The 26,451-nt window shown below is 38.4% G+C and overlaps 1 protein-coding gene and 1 long non-coding RNA gene across 12 annotated transcripts in view; one reads left to right on the top strand and one right to left on the bottom strand.

Annotated features, from left to right (window-relative positions):
- The window catches only part of camk2g2 (calcium/calmodulin-dependent protein kinase (CaM kinase) II gamma 2), a 79,184-nt gene that overhangs the window by 48,872 nt on the left and 3,861 nt on the right, over positions 1-26,451 (top strand). Inside the window, exons 7-19 of one of the 11 annotated variants that reach the window (XM_044371968.1) lie at positions 1,149-1,251; positions 1,860-1,943; positions 2,044-2,138; positions 3,797-3,919; positions 5,106-5,189; positions 5,277-5,319; positions 6,183-6,242; positions 10,209-10,249; positions 15,081-15,161; positions 18,381-18,425; positions 20,118-20,163; positions 23,220-23,324; positions 25,472-25,603. In XM_044371968.1, coding sequence (XP_044227903.1) covers positions 1,149-1,251; positions 1,860-1,943; positions 2,044-2,138; positions 3,797-3,919; positions 5,106-5,189; positions 5,277-5,319; positions 6,183-6,242; positions 10,209-10,249; positions 15,081-15,161; positions 18,381-18,425; positions 20,118-20,163; positions 23,220-23,324; positions 25,472-25,603 — 1,042 coding nt within the window. Of the gene's footprint in view, positions 1-1,148; positions 1,252-1,859; positions 1,944-2,043; positions 2,139-3,796; positions 3,920-5,105; positions 5,190-5,276; positions 5,320-6,182; positions 6,243-10,208; positions 10,250-15,080; positions 15,162-18,380; positions 18,426-20,117; positions 20,173-23,219; positions 23,325-25,471; positions 25,604-26,451 lie in introns of all 11 variants that reach the window. The other 10 variants (XM_044371969.1, XM_044371971.1, XM_044371972.1 and 7 more) reach the window with 10 other exon arrangements.
- Positions 23,554-26,445, bottom strand: LOC122996505. Its single transcript, XR_006407010.1, has 2 exons — positions 26,304-26,445; positions 23,554-25,593 (listed from the first exon to the last, which is right to left on the bottom strand). It is a non-coding gene; the product is annotated as an uncharacterized LOC122996505 (long non-coding RNA).

The following is a 26,451-nucleotide window of genomic DNA, read 5'->3' as shown; positions in this document are numbered from 1 at the left end:
CTGATAAAAAGACAGAGCTGCCAACAATCACATTGTAGAAAACACTGTGTCTAGCCCACAGAGTCTCGTCCCGTTCCTCAGACAGCATATGGAGTCCTTTATTATTAAACTGATCATGAGACGTTTTTTTTGAAGTTTAAAGAGGGTTTAGGGTTGACATGAATGAAAACATGCAATTTGACTGAGAAAGGCTAAAGCTGGCTGTTTGACTTCAGATCTTTTTATTATGAAGCAACAATGCTAACCACTGAACCACCAGGCAAAGAAAAAAAAAAAAACAACAGGTCAACTTTATATTATGAAAAAATAAAGACCTAAAACAAGTAAAGCTAAAACAGCTGTGCAGTTATAATCAGCAACTGACCTCACATCAGATTACACTTGACCTGACATGTTTCTTCCTCTCTTCTCTTCATTATGTGAGAGGAACTACAAAGCTAAGAGACACAAATAAGGAAAGCAAGAACGACAGCTAGAATAATACATCTTTATCTCTGCCGAGCGCTGACTTTTTTTTGCATGACTGTATGAACAGGAGGACAGTGTCAAAATGCTGTTAAATCCTGCAATGGTCTTTCCTTTGGGGGATGCCTTTGTCGCCTGCTTGACCAAATCATGCCTCATTACTACTGTAGATGTCATCATGCTCCTGCAGCTCATCCAGTCATGCAGACATATAGGACATTTCCTGACTGAGGGTACATGCTCATCACTTTTGCCCTTAATTAAATGTTGTTTTCTTGTCACTCATAACAATTCTGTGATTGAGCTTGTGCTATACAAAACTTTATAGTGTCTGTTTGAGGATAAATTTGACTTTTTTTTTCTTAAATATGTCTGAAAGTGGAAACACAGACATTTGATGTAGCTTTTCTAACGTGAAGGTTTGAGTGTTTTTCTTCATTTCATTGGAAATCGTTGTTTTTTTTTTGAGTGTTGGTCAGACAAAATATGAAATGTTACATGAGACATCACGTTTATCTCTGGTAACATGTTACGGGGTGTCTTATTTTACACATTTATAAATCATCAGAAAACAAATGAATACATATTGTAGACAGTCACTAGTTGCAGCTCTAGTGAACATATTTCATAATTAATTAATTTATCTGTGTGTGTGTGTGTGTGTGTGTGTGCGTGTGCTACAGCCAGAGAACCTGCTCCTGGCCAGTAAGATGAAGGGAGCAGCAGTGAAGCTCGCAGACTTCGGCCTGGCGATTGAAGTGCAGGGGGACCAACAGGCATGGTTTGGTAAGAGAAAACACATCCTTTATTCTCTGTTTTCACTCTGCATTCAGCAGCAAGAAAAACCGGCAGCACTGCTTTAGAAAATGAGACCGTATTAAATCAGTAGAGATAGTTTGTGTTTCAGTAAATTATCATATGCTACATTTTTGTTATTGTATAAGAGAAAAGTACATAAGAGCATTTTTAGAAAGTAGTAAATAATCAAAGTTTCTCGGTGGGAAAAAAATGTAGGTCACACTGTTTTAAAAGAACTGTCGGTAAATAAAAATTGTTGCATTTTTGAAGTTATATTATGGTATTATTGTGAATATAGTTTTATATTCAACACAGCAAAAAATAAGATAGTAGTGAGTTTGTGTGTCTTGTGAAAATAATTGGAAAAGGAGCAGAACAAGAAGAAGACGAGGTTGGTAAAGCGAAGGAGAAATGTGGAGATAATGTCATTGTGCTAATTTGTCTAAAACACAGAAACTGAATAACAGTTGAACTTTTTGTAAATTGGTATAAAGGTCAGAGAGGCTTATAAACCTATAGGCTTGAATCATGTCACAATGGTGTATATCAATATTGTTTTATCATAATTTCACTCCAGTCTGTTTGTGATTTCACAGGTTTCGCAGGAACTCCTGGTTATCTGTCCCCAGAGGTGTTGAGAAAGGACCCGTACGGCAAGCCTGTGGACATATGGGCATGTGGTCAGTTAGTCAGACTTCACCTTTTACATGTTTGTAAGTTTGTTTATCCAATGTATTTATATAGATGTTATGTGTGTGTGTGTGTGTGTGTATGTTTCAGGAGTGATCCTGTACATCTTGTTGGTGGGCTACCCTCCCTTCTGGGACGAGGACCAACATAAACTGTATCAACAAATCAAGGCTGGTGCATACGATGTGAGTACCTCTCTCATGTATTCTACACGTGCATGTGTGTTTTTGTGTGCAGCAGTGCAATACAGTTTTCCTAGAAACAGTTGACATAACATGATGATGATGTTGAATAAACCTTAATCGTTATAGCCAGCATTTGTTATCGTTCACACTTCTCTGTGACATCCACATGACCAACAGTCTTTGCCTTGTGTGTGCAGTGTTGGAGTCGTGGCAGGAGGAGCATGTATCAAACTTCAGTCCCTAAACCTATAGAGCCATGTTAGATGTTGAATCTCATGTGAAATATATATATATATATATATATATATATATATATATATATATTTAATGTACTGTAATTCTAGGTCTGTGAACACAAGCAGAGCTCTTTAGCTCTTATAAAGTTGGTTTGGTGAGCTTGTTAGCAGACAGTTGCTTATTTAGACGTCTAGCAGACAAAGAGCAACATTAGCATTAATGTGGAATTGTGTTTTTGACCATCTGGCAAATGTTAGTCCAATATTCACTCCCCTTTTAGCTTTGTTTGGATCTCTAGTTGTTAAATGCTTCATTATGTTCACAAGCTAGTTGCTAACTTTGCCTGACATTTGGTGCTGGGAGGATCGCATCCAGTTGATCCATCTAAGCTTTTTTCGCTGAAAGCTGTTTTCGTGCTGCGGCTGAAAACAGTGCTGATGAGAGCTGTGAGACTGAATCAAAACAGTAAAGTTACGAGCTGTAAAGCGAAAACAATGAGCTGAAAGACGCTATAAAGCTCTGAAGTCAGGTGATAAATGTCTGTGGGTTCATCACTATAAGTGACACCGTTGTTAATATAGAAATACTGATTAATGCGTCTTTAATGAACACTATTCATCCCGGGCTTAGTGTGCAACTTTTCAGTATGTGGATCCTTGTGGACGAGAGAGTGTCTGCTTTCATTAAACTATACAAATTTTTGTTTCCTATTTTGAAATATTATTTACATGGATGTGAAAAACAAACACAGCACCTCGAGATGAGCCCTGCAGGACACCTTTGCCGAAAGCTCATTTTAAGTCAAATAACAAACAGCGAGCTGAAATTAAATTCTGAAATTAAATTTCAGTTTTTAATTGCTTGCTACTTGATATTGCATAATTTCCATCTTCACTGTAGAAGAAAAAATGATACAATATGAGAGCAATAGGCTTATTTATCAGATCTTGTCATATTCCTCTGGGAGATAGGAATTTATTATCCGTATTAATTTCCATAATTGGAAGCAGCCACATCTAATGAATGTGCATAATACGAGCATTGATATGAAGTGATGGTGACAAGCACTTGTAATAATGTGCACTTCTTGAATATCATCACTGTCATGCCAGATACCTTGAGTCTCTTTTTTTCATCTTGTTAGTAATTGACAACTGACACAAGTTTTCAAGAGACGTTTACTTCAAATGTCTCTTGAAACCTTGCTTTGATATTTAGTAGTAAACATATTTTCATGCTACTTGGATGGACGGACGGATGGATGGACGGATGACTAAAGTGAGAGAAACTCCACCTGTTACTACTGAAGCGGTTTGAAAATCACTGAGCTTCTTCAGTGTTAGATGTTCCGTGTTAAATGAAATCATAATAAGAGTGATATATATTCTTAACATTTCTTCCTCACAATCTCCCTCTTTCAGTTTCCATCTCCAGAGTGGGACACAGTGACCCCCGAGGCCAAGAATCTGATCAATCAGATGTTAACGATTAACCCTGCCAAAAGGATCACCGCCGACCAGGCCCTCAAGCATCCCTGGGTCTGCGTAAGTGACACTCATCAAAATCAATCTTTTCCAGCATGTAAAATACTGGTGTAGGTGTTGTCACCAGCTTCAAAAACAATTTGTCACATTTTTTGCACTACCTTCCTTATGATTAAGCATTTTTTTTGGCATCTCCGTCACATCCAGTAGCCTAGTTTTAAAACTGTGGACTGCTGGACACAAAGACCTACATTATATACTTGAGCAAAATTTATATTTCTGTAGAATAAAACACATTCAAAGCTCTCAGTTAAATTAGATTTTAGCTTAGATTTTAGCCACAATTAGTCGTTCTGACTGGCTTACAGGCAGGTGTCCATTAAAACCTTATAACGGGACAAATATTGAACGTAACAAAAAACTGTAAAAAAAACAAAAACAAAAACAAAACAAAACAAAAAGGATGTCCGTTTTAAAAACTGATTCTCTTTTTACTTGTCATAAATGGTCTTAATATTGAAGTCCTGCTGTGATGTTGCCATGTAACAACGTGCGCCGTATTGAAGGGCCTAAACAATATACAGGCTAATCAGTTATGACATGAAGTCGATTTCCACCCTCTGAGCACTAGTCTCACATACAAACATGGCAAAATATGGAAATCCATGCATCTGACACCAGTACTGTCCCTACTCAGGTGTTTAGCGTTAACTGACCTGTGAGCCGAAGTTAAAATAGTGACTTCATAATTGTATCTTAATGTTTCCCAACTCATTTTACTACACCTTCTTTAACAAATCCAAATGCTATTCCTCAAACAATGTCTAGCTCCAGCTGAAAGTCACTATTTAGTGCATGATACTGTAACGTCTTGTGAACTCTGTGGACTCCAGTTAGGTTCAATCCATCTTAAATCTCTGTGATGTTTATTGAAAGTAATGTGAACGAATCTATCTCTGAGTTGAGTTGAGTGTTTTTCCACCACATGCATCTGGCATGGTTGAAATTCATTGTGATAAGATTTTTTTCACGTGAAACTAGCTACATTAGCGTGGTATTAAAGTGCAGGACTGGATTTAGTTGTTTAGTTTGGTTGTGTTCATTGTGCTCACTTTGTCCGTTATTTTTGTATTTCAGGGCACCTTGTTGTATGTTATCTCAGTGTCGTTCCCTCCGCATCGACATGGTTAACTGTTACCCTGAAGCAACGTATATTAATATGTTGTTTCCTCTCCTCTACATGTAGCAACGCTCCACTGTGGCCTCCATGATGCACCGTCAAGAGACTGTGGAATGCCTGCGCAAGTTCAACGCCAGGAGGAAACTTAAAGTAAGTGTGGACATAGTCACACACACACACACACACACTATCTGTGTTACTAAAATCACTATAATGTTGATTTTTATGTCTCTTTAGGGGGCTATCCTCACAACGATGCTGGTGTCCAGGAACTTTTCAGGTGAGCATGACTTTGGCAGTGATATTTACTGCTTTGGCAGCGATGATCTGCCCCATATATTTCAATAGGGCCCAATGATGTAGAAATATTTGAATAAATATGATCAGGATTAAAAAAAAACCCATTTGTCATTATAATCATAATCTAATCATATGTGTAGTATTTATTTCCTGATTAGATATCTCAACGATGCTGAATGATACACATCGCTGCTATACTTCTTGTCTGCGATCAATCTTTTTATTGGCCTGAATTTGATTCCCTTAACCGCACATCTTTATTCTTGTTCACATTTACTTGTCAGCTTTGTCTGCAGTTTTGATTTCGCACTTCAGGGGTTTGGCTCGGATTTCCTCCTAGTAAGCAGATTGATCACCGAGACACAGTACACTCTTGATTGAACACCCAATTTGTGGGCTGGACGATGGCCTAGCAAGCTAATGCATTAATGCTACTGGCTCAGTGTTGATATGCTTTCATGTAAGTAAAGCAGCTCCTGTGGATTATAGCCAACCGCTCTCTGGTCAAGATTGATCTAGACTGAGGAAAGCAGACGGCCCAGACCTCTGAATTGCTTTATTACATAACTGTAGGCATGTTTATCATGCACAGGTATTTTTTTGGTGAAGAGGATTTCCTGTTTGCCTTCATCCTAATAAAAAAGGAGTTTGTTAAAGTTAAAATGTCACAAATGTTGAGCAGCTCATTGGATGATCCAAACACCTTCTGGAAACATGTTTTGTCATTCTAAAACTCTGGAGTTTATTAAACTTCAAGAAATCCAGAAAGTAAAAGGCTGTCAGGCTTCTGTGAGGCTCTTGTCCCACCTGTGCCTCCGCATTGAATCCCTCTCTGTCCAATAGTGGGACGGCAGCATACGAGCCCTGCCGCTACCACCAGCACGGCCGCAATGGCACAGGAAGGTACGTCTGCTAGAGGGGGAGTTGAGTTGGGCACTGCCAACTTTTAACTCAGGCTATTGGCATGTAGCCTGGGCTGCTTGAACCCCTCCACCTGCTGCCTGCTGCCTGCACACTGATGGACCACTTTTGAATGGTCGTTATTGCACTGGGGCATCTTACACACCCTCGAACACACAAACATGTAAATAGAAACCACAAACGAAGCTCAGCTCTGGACCTTTCAGTACTACTACGTGTCTTGATGCTCTGATGAGCAGAGCTCCTCTCCAGGACTGGCTATTTAATTTCCTGTGTCGAACAAAACAGCCATTTAACTGACACTCAGCATGACCCTCTGACCTCCTTCCAACTACTGCAGCTGCTACCTGGCCAAGCTCTGCTTATACATCTTTGCATTAACACAACTGGTGCATGCTGCATATCTTTTCCTCTGCAGCATAACCATGTTAACTCTTTAATTTGCAATACACATAGACACACTAACATCCATCCTCCGTAACACTCAGTTTTGCCTCCTCTGAATCACTTTGTATCTATAGTACTTGGCCGATGCCCAGTCGATGCCTGCCTGTGCTCGCTGCAACCTTCCCTCTGCATGGCTCTGGCACTAACAGCCAGCCAAGCATGTGTATGAGCGTACAGAACAGTATGCCGACCTGCATGGGAAGCTGGATAAACAGAATGCAGAATGTCTTCTGTAAACTATTTCTCTTTGTCTCCTCCCCTCTCCTGCCTGCTGCGTTGTTTTTGTGTGAATAGACAAAACCACAAGAAACCTCAAGGCGTCAGTATGCTTCAAACTAAGTTTGTGTCACATGAAACATGTTCCTTTCACACGTTTCTGACATCTAACTTCCAGAAACCGACAATTCAAAAAGCACACTCACATCCCTCTGTCTAAAAGCGTGTGTGTGTAGGGTGGAGAAATGATGGACAGGAGGCCTGCCTCTATTTTTGTGCTGCCGTTTATTGTCTGGAGCAGAATATATGTACTGTTTAGTCATGCGGTTAGCTCGCCGCAGTCGGCTCAAATCCATCACACCATATCAGTTCAACAAGTTATTTTTACAAAATGGCTAGCTAGCTTTCTATTTCACATAAATTGAACCATTTAGCACTGTAAAATGCATAACATCCAATTGTTACACTTTTTAATAGCATTTAAATACTTCACAAAAGTAGCAATTTAATAAAGGGGACATACTATACCATGACAACATACCTCAGGCATATCTTTCATGAACTGGATACATGGCAAGTAGAAGAGAAGAAGAGAAGAGAAGAGAATACATCTTTATTGTCCACCAGGGTGGAAAATTGTCTTCGGCACTACACATGATTCTTGCAAGAAAGACATAGTGAAGCAGTCAGTGTAACAAACATAGAGACAAGGTCACATTACACATTAAAAACAGTTCATGTCTTAAATCTCATCAGTCACTTTGCAGAGTTAAGAATACTGATGACACTTGGGATGAAGGACTTCTTAAATTACATTTTTAGTTTCCAGAGACACTCTATGGCGCCTCCCGGAGCTCAAAGGCTCAAACTGACTGAATAGTTATCCTCGCTGTCCTCCATGTCCTTACTGTAAAAAGTTTAGGACTTTTAGGGTTTGCAAACCATTCTGCTGGCCATTATGATAAAGCTGGGAAGCTTATTCTTAGATGTACAATTTAAGTGTGTGTACCAGCTGTAAAGATGAAAAGTTAAAACACTCTCAACAAGAGTTTTGTACACTAGTTCTAAACTTTCTAAAATCAAACACTATACAGACCCTGTTACAACAGCGGGCCTTCAGATGTGCTTGATCAACAAGTCGTACCAACTGATTGGTTTGAAGCTTACTGACCCTTTAATGGTGATTTACATTCACGCGACAGGACGAGCTGCTTGCTTAAAGGCCAAAATCACGGTTTTATTGACAAGTGGATGCTACACCAATAGGTTGCTGATAATGGGTTTGTCTTTATGCTTGAATTTCTTCACTCATTGAGTACGATTGTTACATAAAGTGTGAATTTTGGTTTTGAATTTGCAGAGATGATGTCCTGAAACTTTAAAAGTCAAGTTTAGTAACTGTTGGACTGTTGCACTCTCTTTGGCACTTTTTTTTTGAGATAAAGACTTTGAAGTGGATGCTGCATGCTGGACATGTTGATAAGCCACCGTCATCGCATGAATCCCACCACCCCTTTTTTGAAAATGATTAAAATGATTTCAATTCAAGTTTTTCAATTTCAAGTTTTCAATTTTGGTCACTGTTCAGATGTTAAGATGCAGATATTAAATGCATTACTGTTTTCTCACCTTCTTCATTGCCCTCATTCCTCCCTTTAAAATGGAAGGTAAGGGAGGATCATTGAAACATGACTTTAACCCAAATTTGAGTGTTTGAACAGTATGAATATATGTGTGTGTGTGTGTGTATGTTTATTTTTAGTCTATGTTTTGTGTGTGTGTGTGTGTGTGTGTGTGTATGTGTGTGCATGCATATTGACATTTATTTAATTTCCTGTTTGTTGTGTGTTTTGTGTCATTTCTATGTAAATCAGGTTAAACTGTAGCTGTGTGGTTGTTTTTTCAGATGCATGCACATGACGTTATGTCAGTGTAGTCAATGTTGGCTAACCAACTGTTTGTTTTTTTCTAAAGGCCTCTTTTTGGAAGTCTTTCCAGCAATGTTATCTTTCCCTTAAAACAACTTATATTTTCTTTTGTGACTCTTTTGTGAATAAAAACAACAAATTCTTAGATCAAGAGTATCTGATTCAGATATTCATTCATTTATTTTTTTTCTCACCATTCATATTTGCTCCGTTGTGGCCGTCAGGAAGGATGATGATTTTCTGTAGATCACACTGAACACTGAAACAGGCTCCGTCTGTAACACTGGTGAACCGTGTTGTGTGCTTTTTGACACTAAATGTTAGTGTTTGGGGGGAAAAAGACTAAACTTTTTTTTGAATGTTTTCTTTTAATGTTCTTTCAGCTGCTCCAAAAAATGTTGATAGTATGGAGGATGATGTTACCCAAAACATTAACATCAAACAGAACATTAAAAATAGAAATGGTTGACTTATATGTTGCTTTACAACTAGGGATATACAGTATATGAATGAATAAATGGATCAAATAAAATGTAACTGGAAAAGGAAATTTGATATTTGATCCAATTAAAAATGAAAAAATCCATAATAAACACGAAAAAAAATTGCAGTGAAAAATGGAAAAATAAAATAGAAGCTTAAAGAGTCATTACCTGGTTCTTTATTATTTTTTAAATCAGAGCGGTTCTTTTCCGTTTCAGGAAAAAAAAATAGATGAAAAGTTCAGTATCTCACACACTAACACACTAACTCTAAATTTTGTCTTACTGTAGTACTTACCACGAGTATTTTTATTTTTGTCATGTCTAACTTTTCATCTTTTTTTTTTTTTTTCCTGGCAGAAATGGGCCTCCATACAAAACACTTTGGGGAGTTGGGGCTGTAACAATATCAGTGAATATATATTTAAATGAAAATTGTAATGGAGACGGAGCAAATACCTCCTCCAAGACTGTGCAAAGTTATTTAAACTTTAATCAAAAAAAAAAAAGTTATAATTTAATTATCACTTTTCCATTTCCTGCAATGGATTTAAAATTTCACTTTTCATTTTCAGTTTGCTATTTCTGTGCTATTAATGTCAAATTTCCTTTTAAACATTTAATCATGGCCTGATTATCCCTAGTGTGGTAGAGTAAGAATACTTCATTCACAGCATTTTGGGTGGGATTGTCTCTTATACAACAACAGTTCCTCTCTTACAAATATTAATGAAATCAGATGTACACTTCAGACTTGACAAACTATTATTGGAGCGTCTCTTGCTGACTGGTTGATCTCAACCACTGTTCAGTTTATGTCACAATTACTTCCCAAACTGTGTCCACTTCTTACCATAATTTCTTTTTTTTTTCAGCATGCAAGACCTTACTAAACAAAAAGTCGGATGGTGTGAAGGTAAGTTTTCTGACCCCCCATGAGGGTTTTATTGACTCTACTGTTTCTGTCTGACTTACTTCCTTCTGTTGTCTCCCTTTTGGTCTGTCACCCTAACTACTCTCTAATATCATGTTTCTTCAATATAACATGTGGAAAAGCAGTATGTCCTTTAAGTTGGATTACCTTTGTGCTTTGGTGCTCCTTTGTTAATTGTTAATTTGTTAAGGTCTATTAAAAGTGATAAGATATTTGGTGCCTTAGGGTAAAAGGATTGATGATCGTAAAGATTAAATACTCACTTGAACATGTTTTTGTGCTAGAAGTTAAAGGTGGGGCGCAGATTAATACACATTTTCTATTTTGAAGATGTAAACATAAGGGACATAATTTAGATGCTGTTTGTTTTATTTACCACCAGCTTGTTCTCTGATTCACAGCGATTCGAGCAACCTTCATGTCCTGGTGCTCATTTTGTTTTGATCGACGGTCAGCGTCAATGCATGCAGTGAAGCGCCATGATCAACAAGGGCCAAAACAAAATCCCCATTACATACAGTAACTAAAACAATAACAAAATAACCCCCAATACATTCTACAAATAAACTGCACGACCAATGATTTAAATCTTTCAAGACTTTCCTTTTTTTTAGCATCCCCTTGTGTCATCTTTGTTCCCGTGTAAGCTTGTGCAGCTGTTTTGTTTTTCTCTCTTTCTGGGATCAATTTGGCAGCTTCACTTTTTTAATATTTTGATTAGTTCCTTGTTTCCCGATGACCCCTTATTTTATTTTTTTTTCCTCCTCCTCTCCATTGCTGTCTGTCAGAAAAGGAAGTCCAGCTCGAGTGTTTGTTTGATGGTGAGATCGGCTCTGTCGTTTTCGTTCATTTTTCATTCTTTGTCTCCCTTTATAAGCCTCCGGCCTCCCCTCCCCTTCGTCTGTTTTATTTTTATTTATTTTTTTGCTTTGGGGCAGAGATGCTTGAGGCGTCGTCTATGACAGTTGTCGTCTTGTCCGATTTCTGTTGGATTTCCAAACTTCATCCAACATCCCTGCATCCCCTTCAGCCATGAGCGCCACCAAAACCATTTCAGCTCCTGACAGATCACACACACACACACTCAACCTCTTCCAGTTATCTTCTTCCACTCTCTGACCCGTCTGCGTATGGATAAGATCAGACATTTTGACTTACCTGCCAACATCCCTGACCATCAGCTGAGCGAGGGGCATTTGAATCACCCTAAAACATCAATACACAATCATTTTCCCTGTCTCAACTTTTTGCATATTTATTGTACCCTCATTATTTTTCATTTGAGTGACCTCTTTTTTTTTCTCCCCTTCTTCCTGTAAATATAACAGCTGTCTTGGTCACCTGCAGATAATCACCACTGTTGAATTAGAGACAGTTCAGGCATGACAGACTGAGGATATCAGCACTGATGTGTGTAAAATAATTCAGTAAAAGTGTGTGATATTTTAAGTATTTCTTTAGGAATTTGCATTTGAATGCATTTTACAATAAAAATTGATACTTATACTGTTTGTCACTTGCTAAAAAAACAAACAGTAGGGCTGGATATCTGGTATAATACATGATACCATTTAGATACGTTACTTTCAGAAATATCAACATGTTTTTTTATTTTCTACAAAACCCTTTTTTCATTTAGCGAAAGAAACCACACCCCTCAAATGTTACATATTCTCTAAACTCAAAACATCTGTACACGAACTTTTCCTAGTTAAAATTGTCTAAAATTAGCAATATTATAAAAGAAAGAATAAATAGCAAAGAGTAAAAATATGACCTGACATTTGATGATTCAGCCAGTACCAGAAGAAGTACTGAGGTCTGATACTCGGCCGTAATAAACTGTTTCAGTTAGTAAACAAACACACTGTTCTGAACATTTCAAGCCTAGTAAACATCCTTTTTGTGGCTGCAGGGAAACAAGATCAACTCAGACAGATCTTGTGATGTACAGAAAAGCAGGCAGTTTGAATCCTTGGATTTGGGGAAATTTGTGCAAAGGAAATGAATTATCTGCTTTTTTTTTTTCTAAATAAGTGTTCATCGAACACTGTGCCCCAGTTATTTCAACAGCACTGAAATTGTACTGAATAGTTATCATGTATGAATGTGTCACTTGGTAAGAAAATATTTGTAGTTCCAACAGTCCTCAGATAACCTTTCCTGAGCCAATAAATAGTATAAAAGATGAGAACTAGATCTAGAAATAGATAACTAATCTACTTCTAACTAATAGGAGACTTCCAGTAGTCTCTTCATAATGCTGATGTTCACAATAGACAATAGTGGAAACTGTAAGTGAGTCTACATATTTAGACTTCTTAAAGGTTCCTGAAGGCCACAAAGGAGCAAAGTCTGTCCTAAAACAACAGTCAAGTGCCCAAATGAACAGACATTTTTCTTGCTGTAATCGTTCCTGCTGTTCATATTGACCATTAGAAGATCCCTTCATAATGTACTTTCAACGGGGGACAAAATCCACAGCCCTACTTCTGTGCAAGTGTATTTAAGTTTATTTGAAGCCTATATGAGGCTTCAGCTGTCCAAATTAGTGGACATTTTTCAACGTTATTGTCTTGTAGTGCCAAATTTCCTCTTTGTTACGATCCTTCCACTGCAGCTGTAAAGGAAAACAGTGTCTGTGGAGACACAAAGAGGGAATTTTTCACTAAACAGACTGTAGCTGTGGAAGATGTCCACTTTACTTGACTAATCTCATATTATCTTCAGATAAACTTTTAAATACATTTTTGCTCAAAACGAGGGTTGTGTATTTCGGCCCCTGTCATTTACATTGTAAGCACATTTGAGACTTAATGGTCAGTACAGGAGGAATTATTACAGCGAGCAAAATGTTCATTCGGGCGCCTGACTGTTGTTTTAAGAATTACTTGAAAACTTGTGAACCTATCCTTTAAGTTAAAAAGTCTGGTGTTAATTCACCTTCATTTTTCTACCAGCCCAGTGAAAGATGGGAAAACTTGTTGCTCTCAGCATCACACATTAGTCTGTCTGTAGGAGATGTACCTGGTGGGCTGGGGAGACTGCCAGAACACTTTTTAAAGTCACACTGGGGCCTTGACTCATCTCAAGAGTCGTAGGGAAACAGCTGAAAACCTCCCAGCACTTTGCCCTCAACCTTTTATTGACGTAATCCATTCCTTCACACCTCTTAACTCACTTGTGGGAATACTGATGTGCACTCAAGAAGCGTCTCTTTCTGCTCCCCCTCCAGTTAGCCTGAGGCTGAAGGGAGAGTCGGGGGTCAAGCTTTGTTTTCCTCTTCACATCACATGCTCCATCTCTAATCTTTAGCTATATTTATATACCTCTGTTCTGCAGCTGAACCACTATTCCAGCTCACAGGTTTCAACAAATGGACCAAAACATACATCATAAGTGGTTAAGTGGTTAAACATGAAACCATTAATACATAATAGACCATTTATTGCAATTACTGAGTGCATATGGTAGTTTTAGTTTAGTTTCTCATACAGTATTTGATACATTACAGAAATCACCACAAAAAAATCCTTTAAATACACTTTAAATTCATGACTTTGTGTTATTATATCAGTTGTTTTCCTGCATGTGTAGCTAATCCGATTGGCACTAAACACATTTCTCAATTTAATTAAAACTTATACTATATATAAACAATGCAAGTTCTCCAAGGTACACCACTTTACTTACAGAAAGAAATGTTCCATTTTGTAAAACTATATTGTCTGTTTAGGGATAGGACTGTTAAAATATAATGCAAATGTTGCTGAAAATGTTTATATCGGTTTATAGAACAGCCTTGTAATCACACTTTGCTTAAAAATTGTAACTTCTCTTTTTCTTTTTCAAAGTTTCTTTAAAGATCTTTGTTTGGTTTTTGCTCAAGGTCAACCCTCGGATTGACCTCGAGACTTTAGAAGAATCAAGACTTTAGTTAAAATTCAGTCAAAGTGATGAACAAGCTCTGAAGTAAACGGACTTCCATCTGACTTTGCATGAGCTTAAAGTGGGAAATAACAACATGCAGTACATACCTCCATGCATACACACACAGTCTTATTTTCCACAATTAAAGAAAAACCTTTCATCAAGGCCTTTCACTGCATGCACAGACCTGGACTGGTAACCATTATTATAAACTTATTTTCTGACTCGGTCACACATACAATATTTTGGCTGTGTTGCTGCCAGAAATGGGCTGCCAATCGCTGATGCTTGTTTTAGATACAAACTTGTGATTTCTCTTTTTTTATCCCAGCAGATGTTGATTTACATATTTGTTAAAGTGCTGGGAAAATACTTAAAATCCAGTCTGGAAATATGTTCGTTGTTTTAAAATGCATGTGCTGACTAACTGTTCTGTATTTTTTACTCTTTTTAATGTTGTGCAATGTCTGCAAAAGTTGTAGACGTTTATTATTACAGGCAAACACCGGGACACTAGACTCAATACACAGCTTTATAGTAGAAATAAAAGTTAGTAAGTAAGGAAAATTAGTGTATTCACATTGTTGTTGTGCTCTGCTATGGATTAAAAAGATTATTTGAAGTCAGGTGCGTAACAGATATACAGGAGAATAAAACAACAACAACAACAACTGCCCTTTAAAATGCAGAGGCAGCAAGGTGTAGATGATGCATACGGATAGTCAGATAAACTCCTGCACTTTAAATCCTGATGTAGAATATCTCTATTGGCCGTGTAATGGCTCTATTCTTGTTTTCCACCTAAGATTCCCATACAGTAGTTGATGATTTAGACCCAGTGGGAGCAGCGGGAGTCATTCTGTGTTGTGTTTCTTTGCCCCAGTCGCAGGGAAACAACAGTAAAAACAGTGTAGTAAGCAGCAGCAGCACCAAAGACAGCAGCATGTCATCTTCAGCACCAATGGTACATCATCTCTATTTGGTTTCATTGTTTCCATCTTTTTTAATGTTTAGTTCTGTCTCCTCCTCATCTTTTTGTCACACCCCTTTATTAAGTGAAATCCTTTCTTTTCTGTGATTTGTCCTCTCTCGTCCTTCCATCCGCTGCCTCTTTGCTTCTGTTTTTAAACACAAACTGTGATGTTGGCGGTGGATTTGACGACTTTAAAATTGAACGACTGCTTTGTGCTTTTGAGTGCGTCTCCTGGCTTGTGTTTTACCCAGACCTCCTGTGGACACACTCATATATATATATATATATATATATATATATATATTTACACTGACAGGTAGACAAATGACTTTCATTTTGTGGCACGACAGCAGACACTTCAATCAAGTTCTGCTCAGCCGCAACCCGGTGACTCTTTTGTGTGTTTGACTGTGTCACCTGAGCTTTGTTGATGGTTCGCCTTTGAAGTTCGACAGGGTTATTGCGTTTTCGTGGAAAGCAGAGCTCAAAAACGCAAAGGATGAAACCTCTACTACATCAAAAAGAGCCTTTTGCAAATTGCTCTTCGATATGTGAAATGCAAATGTTGAGGACTTCTGGGTAAAACAGGAGCCGGAGTAATAGAGAGATCATAATTGTGTGAGGATGCAGCCCCTCTGTGTTCATATATGTAATGGGATTGAACCATATATTAAAAAACAATAGGGCCCAGAGTTGACATATGGCAGCCAAACCCCTCGTCTCACCAGCCCATCGTGTCACATCCCTGTGGCTCCGTCCAGAGATTGATACGCTGTTGAAACAGTGCAAATGAAAAACTGTAGAAATGACAATCTGTAAAGGTAGGAGGATAAAATCAGGATCGATTGAGATTATTAAGATCTTTAAATCAAAACGATGGTGTTACAGCCACAGCATGTTGGGGCAAAACCAAACTTTACTAAGCCTTTACTAGTCAGCCTCTCAGTAGAACGTATTGACTCGTATTCCAATAACCAGTAATTAGTTTAATTAACTTGCTTCCAGGGCTGCAACTAAAGATTATTTTCAGTATCAATATGCTGATTATTCTCAATTGATTGTTTAGTCAGTGAAATACAAAAAAAATTGTGAAAAAATTGCATTCGCAGTGTCTCAGAGCTTGGATTTATCTGACTAACAGTCCAAAACCTTTAGATGTTCAATTTACTATCATATATGACAAAGAAAAACAGCAAAATGTCACATTTAAGAAGCTAAACTGAAGAATGTTCTGTATTTTTGCTTGAAAAAATGAAAATCAATCATCAAAATAGTTGCAGTGAAGTGGACCCTACATGGACTTACAAGGACATAATCCACCAAGATTTGTTTATATGTGTGTTGGGAATGAAATGCTGGGTTAGGGGACTCCTGGCATGTTGATGCACTCCCTTTAAGAGGTGGAAGTATAACCATGGTAACAGCAGCACCATTTTGTGTTAAAGCGGATGTTACGATGGCGCCATGGTTTTGGTTTGGCAGTTTGAGTGTGAGAATTAACAGCCACAGAGGTGCGCAGCCAAAAGAGAAGCTTACTGGTTTTATTAATCCCACGACTCCCACAATAGATAATCAACTAATCGTTGCAGCTCTACTTGCTTCTAACATTTTTATTCTGCTAGCACTGTGAGCTATGGCAGCAATATATCCATATTTTGAATAATATATATATGCAATAATCCACCATCCATACATCACATAAATTATTCCAGTAACAATAAACAGAAGTATCATAATAATACAATTCTCTGCCATATGTGATACAATAAGCACTTAAAATTACCCATAATCCCATGTGTCATTGAAGGGGCTGCATGTTCTATGGTTGTAGTTAGTGGATGTTGGGTCCCGTGCTGATGGAGATCAGAAGAACCTGAGCGTGTGACTGACTGAACGAGTACACTGTGGGTTTGCTTTCCAAACAATGCAGTACTTGGAGCTCTTGAATTGCTTTGTGCTGAATGTTTCTGTGGCAGGGTCAAGGTTGAGGATGAGGAGACGCACAGACACTCAGTCACCGTGCATGCATGGTAATCACTTCCAAACCGACTCATGATGCTCTCTGTAACACTTGTGTAGTTCTCAAAACATTAAGTGTCCCTTTGTCAAGTCAAATGTTCAAGGAATGAGAAGACACTAAAATAGTTTACACATACTAACTCAATGTGTTACTGGTTCATTTGAAGATATTTATACATCTCAATTCTGAGTGAAAGCTGAAACAGTGTTTATTCAGCAACTGAGCCAAAGTTAACCAGGAGAAACTGGGATAATCTATGTAGCATTGAGCTGCACTGATATGATATGATATGGCAGAACTGGTTCTATGGAGCCAAAACATTGGCGTTAAATTAGGGCATTTTAAATACTTCTGTGATTATTTAGTGCTTAGAGAAATAATGCAGCAAAAAAACAGTTATTTTCTTAATTAATAGATTAGTCGTTTGGTCCATAAAATATCAGAAAATGGTGAAAAATGTCAATCACAGTCTCACAAAGTCTCACAACCTAAAATGTCCCGACCAACAGTCAACAACCCAAAGATGTTCAATTTATTATCACAGAAGATATTGGAAAATATTCACATTTAATAACTCAGAACGAGAGAATCTTAATATTTTTTCATTAAAAATGACTCAAACTGATTTATCGATTACCAAAATAGTTAGCAATTATCTTCTGTCAAACAACTAATCGATTGCAGCTCTACAATATATTGGACCTTTCAGAAAGGTACCACTTGGATTTTTACCTCAAACTGGTAAATACAGTAACATCTATATGACATGAACATAGAATATCACCAGCACTCACACTTATATGCACATTTAGTACAATCACAAACCCTCCTCCTCAGTCGAGACCCTGGTAGGTAATCATGTGTTTACGGCTGTTTTCATGCATTTATGAGGCTCTATAAAATGATACTTGAGGCCACGATGGTCTTTGCCACTTGAAACATGGGCTTGGTGAGCACAGATCGACTTGACGTCTCCAGTCATCTATCTAATCACGCTGATCCTCCACAGCCTCTCTACTGCGGCTTCTGTGCTTCGTTTTGGTGTGCACACATGTGTCTGTTTTGTACGTGTTCAGTCATGGAATATGTTGGTATTCCCTGACATCTTCCCTGGGTTCCCCCGCCCCCCTCCCCCCCCCCCCCCACCCATCCCCTCCCCGCATGGTAAAGTGTCTCCTACCTCCCCCCAGGAAGCCCAGACAACTGTTGTACACAACCCAGCTGACGGCACCAAGGTAAGCCGCTCCTTCTCCCACCACTAGCCACCAGCCACCACTAACACCCGCAGGTCACTCGTGGAGGAGTTTCTCTAAATAAACTCTGTCAAAACAGCTGTAACGATTCTCTACGCTTCATTGTGCACCTAATGTGAGCTGGCTTCTGTCAGTATATTTCATCATTTCACTCTCTGATCACCGAAAGGGATTCACAGCTTGTAGTGAAGGTAGCTGACATTTTAACCAGTGTAAAGGTGCACCAGCGTGGACCCTGGTGTGTGCCACGGGAATAATTATACAGTAGACTTCTGCAGCTGATAAATTTTAAAAAGCTATTAGAAATGGATTAATTAAATTTGAATTTTCATGGTGTATTACTAAACCTAATGTAAAAATGATAACAAAAAGAGATTTAAAATGGTCAATTAATAATTGTTTCATTATTCTGTCTTTAAATGATTAATAATATTTTAAAAGCAGGAACTCAGACACACAAAACTGTCTCTTTAGGTTAATTTAATGTCTAGGTGGCTTTCTGCTTGCAGTATACATCTTTAAAATGCATGTTAGAAATGCTGTAAATGTTAAAGCAAAGGTCAAACAAATAAAATGTGAATTAGATAACACGAATAAATACAATAACAAAAATTATATTTAAAAAGCCTTTTTAAAATAGAAAAATCTATTTTTCCAATTCCATTTTTGCAATTGTTTTTGCAATATAAAGACAGAATAAGGAAATAGATATAATTAATTATATGTTTCCACTTTATTAATGTATAATCTATTGGGTTTTTTATTGATAGTGCAAGATAAGTGATTAACATGAAGACGTATATGACACAACATGACAAAACGAGAAGGAGAAGCAACAGAACAAGACAAAAAAAGAAAAAGATACATTAATAAAAAGAATATTTGGCTTAAAACTTTTAGATTTTCTTCTTCTGTGTAGGTGTGTTTGTGTGTGTGGGTGGAGAGAGGGGAGAGAGCAAAATTCACTTTTAACGCATAATCTAAATGCACATTTTAAAAAATTGTAATACCCTTTTTTCACATTTATCAGTACACCTTGTTTTATATAAAAATATTGTAAAAGTCTACAATTATTCCTGTTGTCCACCCCAGAATTGATACACAATCACAGCTCATTTCAAATGTACACAAAAGAGAAAATCCTACACGAACCTTTTGTAACAGCAGCACATTCACACTGGTAAACTTTAACTTCAAATATGTCTTTGAGACTTTTTTTAGTAAAATAGGAGCCAACTGCCACGCTGCTTGCACTGTCACTGTTAGTGTGCGAGCTTGCAAAATACTCGTATCACTAAATATTGACACAATTTTCTTTACATTGACACTTTTCTCACTAACATGCACTCACACACTCCTTCCTCACACACCTTGTTCGCACACATAATGGTTTGTTTTTATGTGTGTGGCCGTCTGCGCTTCCCCTCACTGCTGTCCTGGCTGGTTTGTGCTCCTGGGAGGGAGTTGTCCACCCGTCCATCTGTCCGTCAGGTTGTATTTGTGTCCGTATGGGCGAATTGTCCAAAAGCCTCCCAACCCCTTGCCTTCACTTACACATTAAAAATGACTTGTTTTGCTATTTCTCTTTTTCCCCCCGTTATCCATCTTCTTCTTCTCTTTGCACCCGTTCCTCTTTCCATCTCTCTTTTGTCCCCAACCTTTTCTTTTTGGCAGGGCTCCACAGAGAGCTGCAATAACACAGAAGAGGAGGAGATGAAAGGTAGGAAAGGTACTTGTCCAACTTTCACCTACTCTGCATGCTTCCTTCTGTTCACTTTATCGCGTCCAAGTATTTTGTCGCTCCGTTGAACTCAAGATCAGGTAGAGAAATATTACAATACCTGATATTTCTTCCCTTATGTTTGAGGTAATACATGTCTTCTGGGTAGAGGTTTCAGTCAGGAGTGAGTTTTGTTGCTAGATGACAGATGTCTTGAGTGTTACAGGAAAGACAAATGTGGTGTAAACGCTTGGATATAAACACAGTGTGTGTATGAGGTGACAGATAAAAGGCTGCCATCTTGAAGAACATGTTTCTGCTGTTTACATCTCATGTACAAACTGGTAACACACTGGTGGTGTAGTGGTTATTGAGAGAGTCTCGTAACCGAACAGCAGGTTGCAGCAGCTTTGTCCATTCTGTTAAACTGCTCTGGAGAAAGACGCCAAACCTCCGCTTTCTACTCACTCATTGTACATCGCTTTGGATGTCTTATATTATCTTCCTTTTCCAAGAATGGTATGTAAATATTTAGGCTGGAGCTTTTCCCACCTAAAAATGTGTGTATTTGTGGTTCTGTCAGATCAGAGCTGGGTGATGATTCAGTTTGATCTTTAATTATTCTCAAAGAAATCAAAATTCAGTTGATAACATTCTGCAAATTGTAATTATATGATGAAAACAAACAACAAACATTGTTTCAAATATAGGTTTTGTCAACATAGTTTATTAAATTTGAGGTTATTTTATAAGTTGAAAAGTAGGTTTGAAACTGTTGGAAAAAGTCAATTTGATTGAGAAACGTTTTGATAATTGATTAATATTAGTCATTTTATTAAGAAAATTGCAAAATACTAATTGGTTCCAGTTTTAAACAGTTTTTAGAGTTCTTTGATAGTACATTGAAAACCTTTGGGCTTTTGAGTATTAGACAAAACGAGACATTTGAAGATTTCAACTTCGTCTCTGGGAAACTATAATGGGCTTTTTTTCCCTCTTTCTATTTATTTTAACCACACGATTAATTGAGAAATAATCTGCAGCTTAATCGAAAATAGTCAGTTTGAGCTCTAGTGAAAATACATCGGAGATATGTTTCTCAGCTTGTTGTGGAGTTGTTGTCTTTCCTTCAGTGTCCAGAAAAATCAATTAAAGCATCTTTAAGGACCTTTGTAGTGCTCTATCCAGCAAGCAGACCTGTGTTAAAGGCCCTTTTCTGTTAACACCACTATGTGTAAAAAAAAAAAAAAAAAAAAAAAACAACCTGACTTTGTTCAAATCAAAAAAGGCACTGAGGCAGAGAGCAATCAAGCTGCAGTGACCTCCTTCCTCCACAGATCCGACCCAGAGACACAAAGACGAATGAGCTGAAAACAACCGGTTTTCACTCCCTTCAAATGTTTTCATCAGGATTGTCTCATTTTTCTACAAACAAAAAACTTTAGCTGTAATTGCATAAACAATCTACACATACCGGCTTTAAGTAGGAGGTGAAAACTAGAGGATCTGTGGGAGAAACTATGCAGAAAGTATAGCAGCTGGTTATAGTCATGCTGGTTTTACAGTATTTCCATAAAAATCTGAAAAGGCTCAAATACAGGATCCCTTAAATTCTATCCCACGTGGGTACCTGAGCCTCATTTTGTGTGTTGGGTGTGCGTGAGTGTGTACATGCTGGCATCACATGACACTTAAGCCTTTAATTAGTCATCTTCAGTCCAGGGATGAACCTTTTTAAGGGTTACAGGTGAATGAACTAGGCCAGAACTACCTGCAGCTTACCAGAGAAAAGCTAATCCACTTACTTAAGGAAGCTTTCCGTGGGTTTACTAGTACTCGATCTTATAGTGGATCATCGCTGACATGCAATCGAGAGGATGTTGTTCCTGCTCTTTCTTCCATTGACGTCTGACGTTCAATGCACTTATTGTAAGTCGCTGTGGTCGTAAGCAAAATGAATGTTATGTAATTTATCTCGTCTACTCTGAAACACAATCACAGACACACTGCTAGGAAGCTTCAGCTCTTTCATTTACATAAATCAGAGTGAAGTTCTCCTCTAATATGAAGGTCAGCATAGGAAAGGTCTCTAAGATGAAGCACATGTTAAAGTGACAGAAGAGAGAGTGACTGTAAACCAACAATTGTGCAGCTTACAAGTTTCTGATCTCTGTGTGACCTTGATGCTTAAAAGGTTACTCGCTTAGGAGCACAAGTCACCTGAGAGGTTTGGTTGGCGGCTTGTCCAGCTTATTTTGTACTTTTTGGCGTCCGCCTCAGCTTCCTTTGATTATCTGTGTGTGTGTATAGTAGTAGTATAGAGTCTGTTTTCTACATCACTGTCCTGTTTCAGTGTGCCTTATTTTGTGCGTTATCATAAGAGATTTACAATAGTAAATTGTAATATTTACAATAGTAGACTGTGAAGTTTTTAACCTGATTAGTCGATGGATGGAAAATTATTTTATTTAACAATTATTTTAACCAATTAATCATTTTAGTCATCTATGAAGAATGTAAATGTATGAAAATGTCAAGTATTTACTGGTTCCAGCTTGTCAAATGTGAAGATTTGCTGCTTGTCTTTGTTTTTATGTGATTATATATGAAATACTTTTGGATTTTGGTCGGACAAAACAAGCAATTTTAAGATGTCACCTTGGGTTCTGGGAACCTGTGATGGCCATTTTAAAGACAAATACAAAAAGTTGTGCCTGCACACTGACTCCAAGCTGTAAGATTCATTCAAATAGACAAAGTTTCGATTTGAATCTGTCTTTTGACCTGATGAAGATACAACTTGAATAAAAACACTGTCTATTTGAAGACATGTTCTAGCTTGGACTCTGTGCAGGTGCTGTTTTTTTAATTCATGCTGCCTTTTGAATAACCTTGCACACACTTAATGTGCAGATAACTTTACAGACTAAATCCATTATTTGAAAAAATATTGATTTGTTAACTCGTGAGTTCCTACCAGAATGTAGAAACATACATTAAGGCTCTGTGTCAGTGTGCCTCTGTTTATATGTGTGTTTGTCTTGTGATGTGGGTAGTCGCTGCCTGTGAGTCTACTAGTACAGACAGTGTGGCATTAAGCCAGTGCAGCACCGCTGAGGAACAGACCGAGACTCCGTCTCCTTGCTGCCCGCCACCCACCTGTAAGTCAGCAGCAATTCACCTCATCAAACTCTCAGCTCTGACCTTTGTGTTCCCTCCTCTTTCATCCCAACATCAGCAGCAACTGCAGCCTAGTTTGAATATAATTTTTTGCCATATATCTTTTATTGGAAACCGGTATTATACAAATGTCAAATACAAAGTACAAATCTGTGCTCCAAAATTTTTTCTCCCCTTGTTTTGGTGAGTTAAAACCGAGAAATAAAACACCTTCCTCCGACCCCCCAACCATCCCAAACTCACAGAAGGAGACAGAAAAGAAAACGCACACATACAAAAAACTAAACAAAATGAATAACACACACACAAAAAGTAAATAAAATGAAATAAAATAGGGAGGGAAGTACAATAAAAAGGATGCTCAAGGTGCTTACTTCAAAGAATGGATGCATTGAGAGTCAGTTTGGGTCCAGAGAGGTATGAGTGTTTACATATGAGATAACAGGCTGCCATCTTTTGTAGAAATCGGCAGTTGAACCTCTTCAGGAATATTTCATCATTTCTAATAACAGAAAAAACATTAAATAACTCAGCCAGGTTGTAGCAGAAGGTGGATTTTGGCTTTCCCACTGTAACAGAATACATCTTTGGGCTATGAGGCAAAAACAACAACATCAGAAACTTTCTTTGTGAGACTGGCTGGTATAAGGGTTACTCCAAAGATGGGGCAGGGTTCTAGCTTAATGTTGAGGGCTTCACCTAACATAATAAAGATACAAGACCAGAAAATCACTTATACCTGGAAACAACTTCTAAGCCTAACTTTTGTAAAATGACCTTAAAGTGAATTAAACTTAGACGGGCTCATGAAGATGTAGAGTTGATCCTGATTAGTGCCTCTTCCCACCATTCGTCTGTCACCTCAAGCTCAAGCTCCTTTTCCCAGTTACCCCTAACCCCCTCAAGAGAGGCCCCACCCGAGGATGATATGAGGTCATACAAATCTGAGATCATACCACGTGCCTTAGGGAGAGAAAGCACCTCAACGACAAGAGAACCCACTGGAAGCTTAGGGAAGGATGTAAAATATGTGCGAGCATAATTACGAGCTTGAAAATATCGGGACAAATGAGACTGGGGTAAATTATACTTAACGCTGAGATCATTAAAAATGACAAATGAGCCCTCTAAATATAAATCTGAGAAACGAGCCAGGCCTCTTTCTGTCCACAGAGTGAAAGCTGTATCTAAATTAGAGGGAGGAAACAAGTGGTTATTACAAATGGGGCTGCATGGGGTGGGGGCAGAAAGTTTGAAATATTGCCTGAATTGTTTCCAAATTTTCAAAGAAGAGAGTACAACTAGATATCAAATGTATTTGTGATGACAAGAAGTCGCCAGAGATGATGGGTTGGAAGAATTGTCCTCCATTATACACCAGTCAAGGTTGCCAGGCATGAATTTTTTGAAGATTAGCTGCCCAATAATAAAATAAAAGTTTAGGCAACGCCCGGCCCGGCTGTTGGGTCGTTATCGGTCCAAATAAACCTTTAAATTGTTTTGTCTAGCATTCGAATAAATTATTTTGGTAGCTGCGTTCAGAGAGGCGGTGACTTCCGCAGTCATGCTTTTCCTGGAATTTTCCAGCTCAATGATGAATGTTTCCAACATGAGAGGAGAAGGCGTGGACACCACCTTGCTAGCTTCGCCTCCGGAAGCGAGAGAAGTCTGTTGTGATTTACTCGTTCTCATGCAAATTCAACTTACTAACAGTTGCACTGAGGATAGACTTAAAAGATAGACATAATTAACAAAAGTTACCAAAGTTATACAGGAATATACCACGTCTTTCCACTACATCATTCAACTGGAAGTGTCTAGTTTGAAAATTAACACACATTGTGGTGTTAATGGATCCACATAAATAAAAATGTGGATCATTTCTTTTCCACTCTTCCCACCAACGTCTCTAAACTGGTTCTCCTCTGTCCTCCTGTGCTGCCATCTACTGGCTCTCAGGCCCGACTGCAGGTTGCTGCTCCCCCTTCATGAGTTTAATCCCCTGCAATCACTGCTTGATTTATTTGTTCAGAATAAATTATGTCACATGCCATGTAAATAGTTGCATACATGGCTTAACAGCTTCACTAACACTTACTTTATTTTACTGGAATGTAACTGCCTGCAGCTGGTCCTGTGCAGGATGCTGCTTGCAGCCCCAGTGTCCCTGTAGCTCAGACCAGTCCAGCTCTGAGCCCCTGTCCTGAACCAGAGTCCGCTCTGTCGGCCCCCGCAGGCAGCAGCTGCAACCTGCAGCAGAGTAAGTGCCAGGCAGGTTGTGCAAAGGCTCTGAAAGCAGTGTTCATACTGTCTGTTCTGACTTTCTGTGCCACTTGTTGGCAGAAAGTTGTAGCACTTGAGGAAATAAACTGACCTTTTTGGTCTTTGTTTGTTTGTTTGTTTTGAAGACGTTATGAACACAGCATTACATGCATGTGTAGAGGATTTGCTAGCTCGCTGGGTCAGCAGCTGCATGTTAGTTAAAGATAGTATATAGTATAGTAAATAGTAATAATATTTATAGCATATCATTATCCATAAAGCCTGGTGTGTGTGTGGTCATCTCTCCTCAGTATGAACTGATGTTCATTCAGAGAGTGCATGCAGTTTGTGCTTTTCTGGTCTGCTGTACTTCAAGTTTCTTGACTTTTATGCCCCACTCTCTTAATTCTGCTGTATTTGAATTTAAAAATTGCAGTGGATTTTATTGGTGTGGGTTTGTGTGCACAGTGAAAGGTTTTTGGACTTATATCAGTCTTCGTAGTTGAAGTTTGTGTTAAAGTTCTCTGTAAGAGATGTTTCAGGTTTCAGAGGCGGATGGTCTCTTGAATGTCACAGCATTGAATACTCTTGATGCTGTGTGTAATATGGAGAGTGGACAGCGTGGTGTGTTTTGTACAGGGTAACTTCAAATGCCACAGTGATTATTGCCAGAGGCGGTGCCCATGTGGTGAACTTACTTCAAATGTCAGAGGTTTAAGGCTTGTAAGGGAGAGCAGGGAGTGGGCTGTGCATGTTCAACCTCCAAGTGCTTTCTGACTGTCTTTGACCTCCTCTGGTTGTCTTCTTCCTCCCCTCCCCTCTTTCTTCCCATCTCTCTGGTTTCAG

This window comes from Thunnus albacares, chromosome 14, assembly GCF_914725855.1.
Source record: "Thunnus albacares chromosome 14, fThuAlb1.1, whole genome shotgun sequence".
NCBI classification, from domain to species: domain Eukaryota; kingdom Metazoa; phylum Chordata; class Actinopteri; order Scombriformes; family Scombridae; genus Thunnus; species Thunnus albacares.
This window is presented reverse-complemented; position numbering and strand designations above follow the sequence as displayed.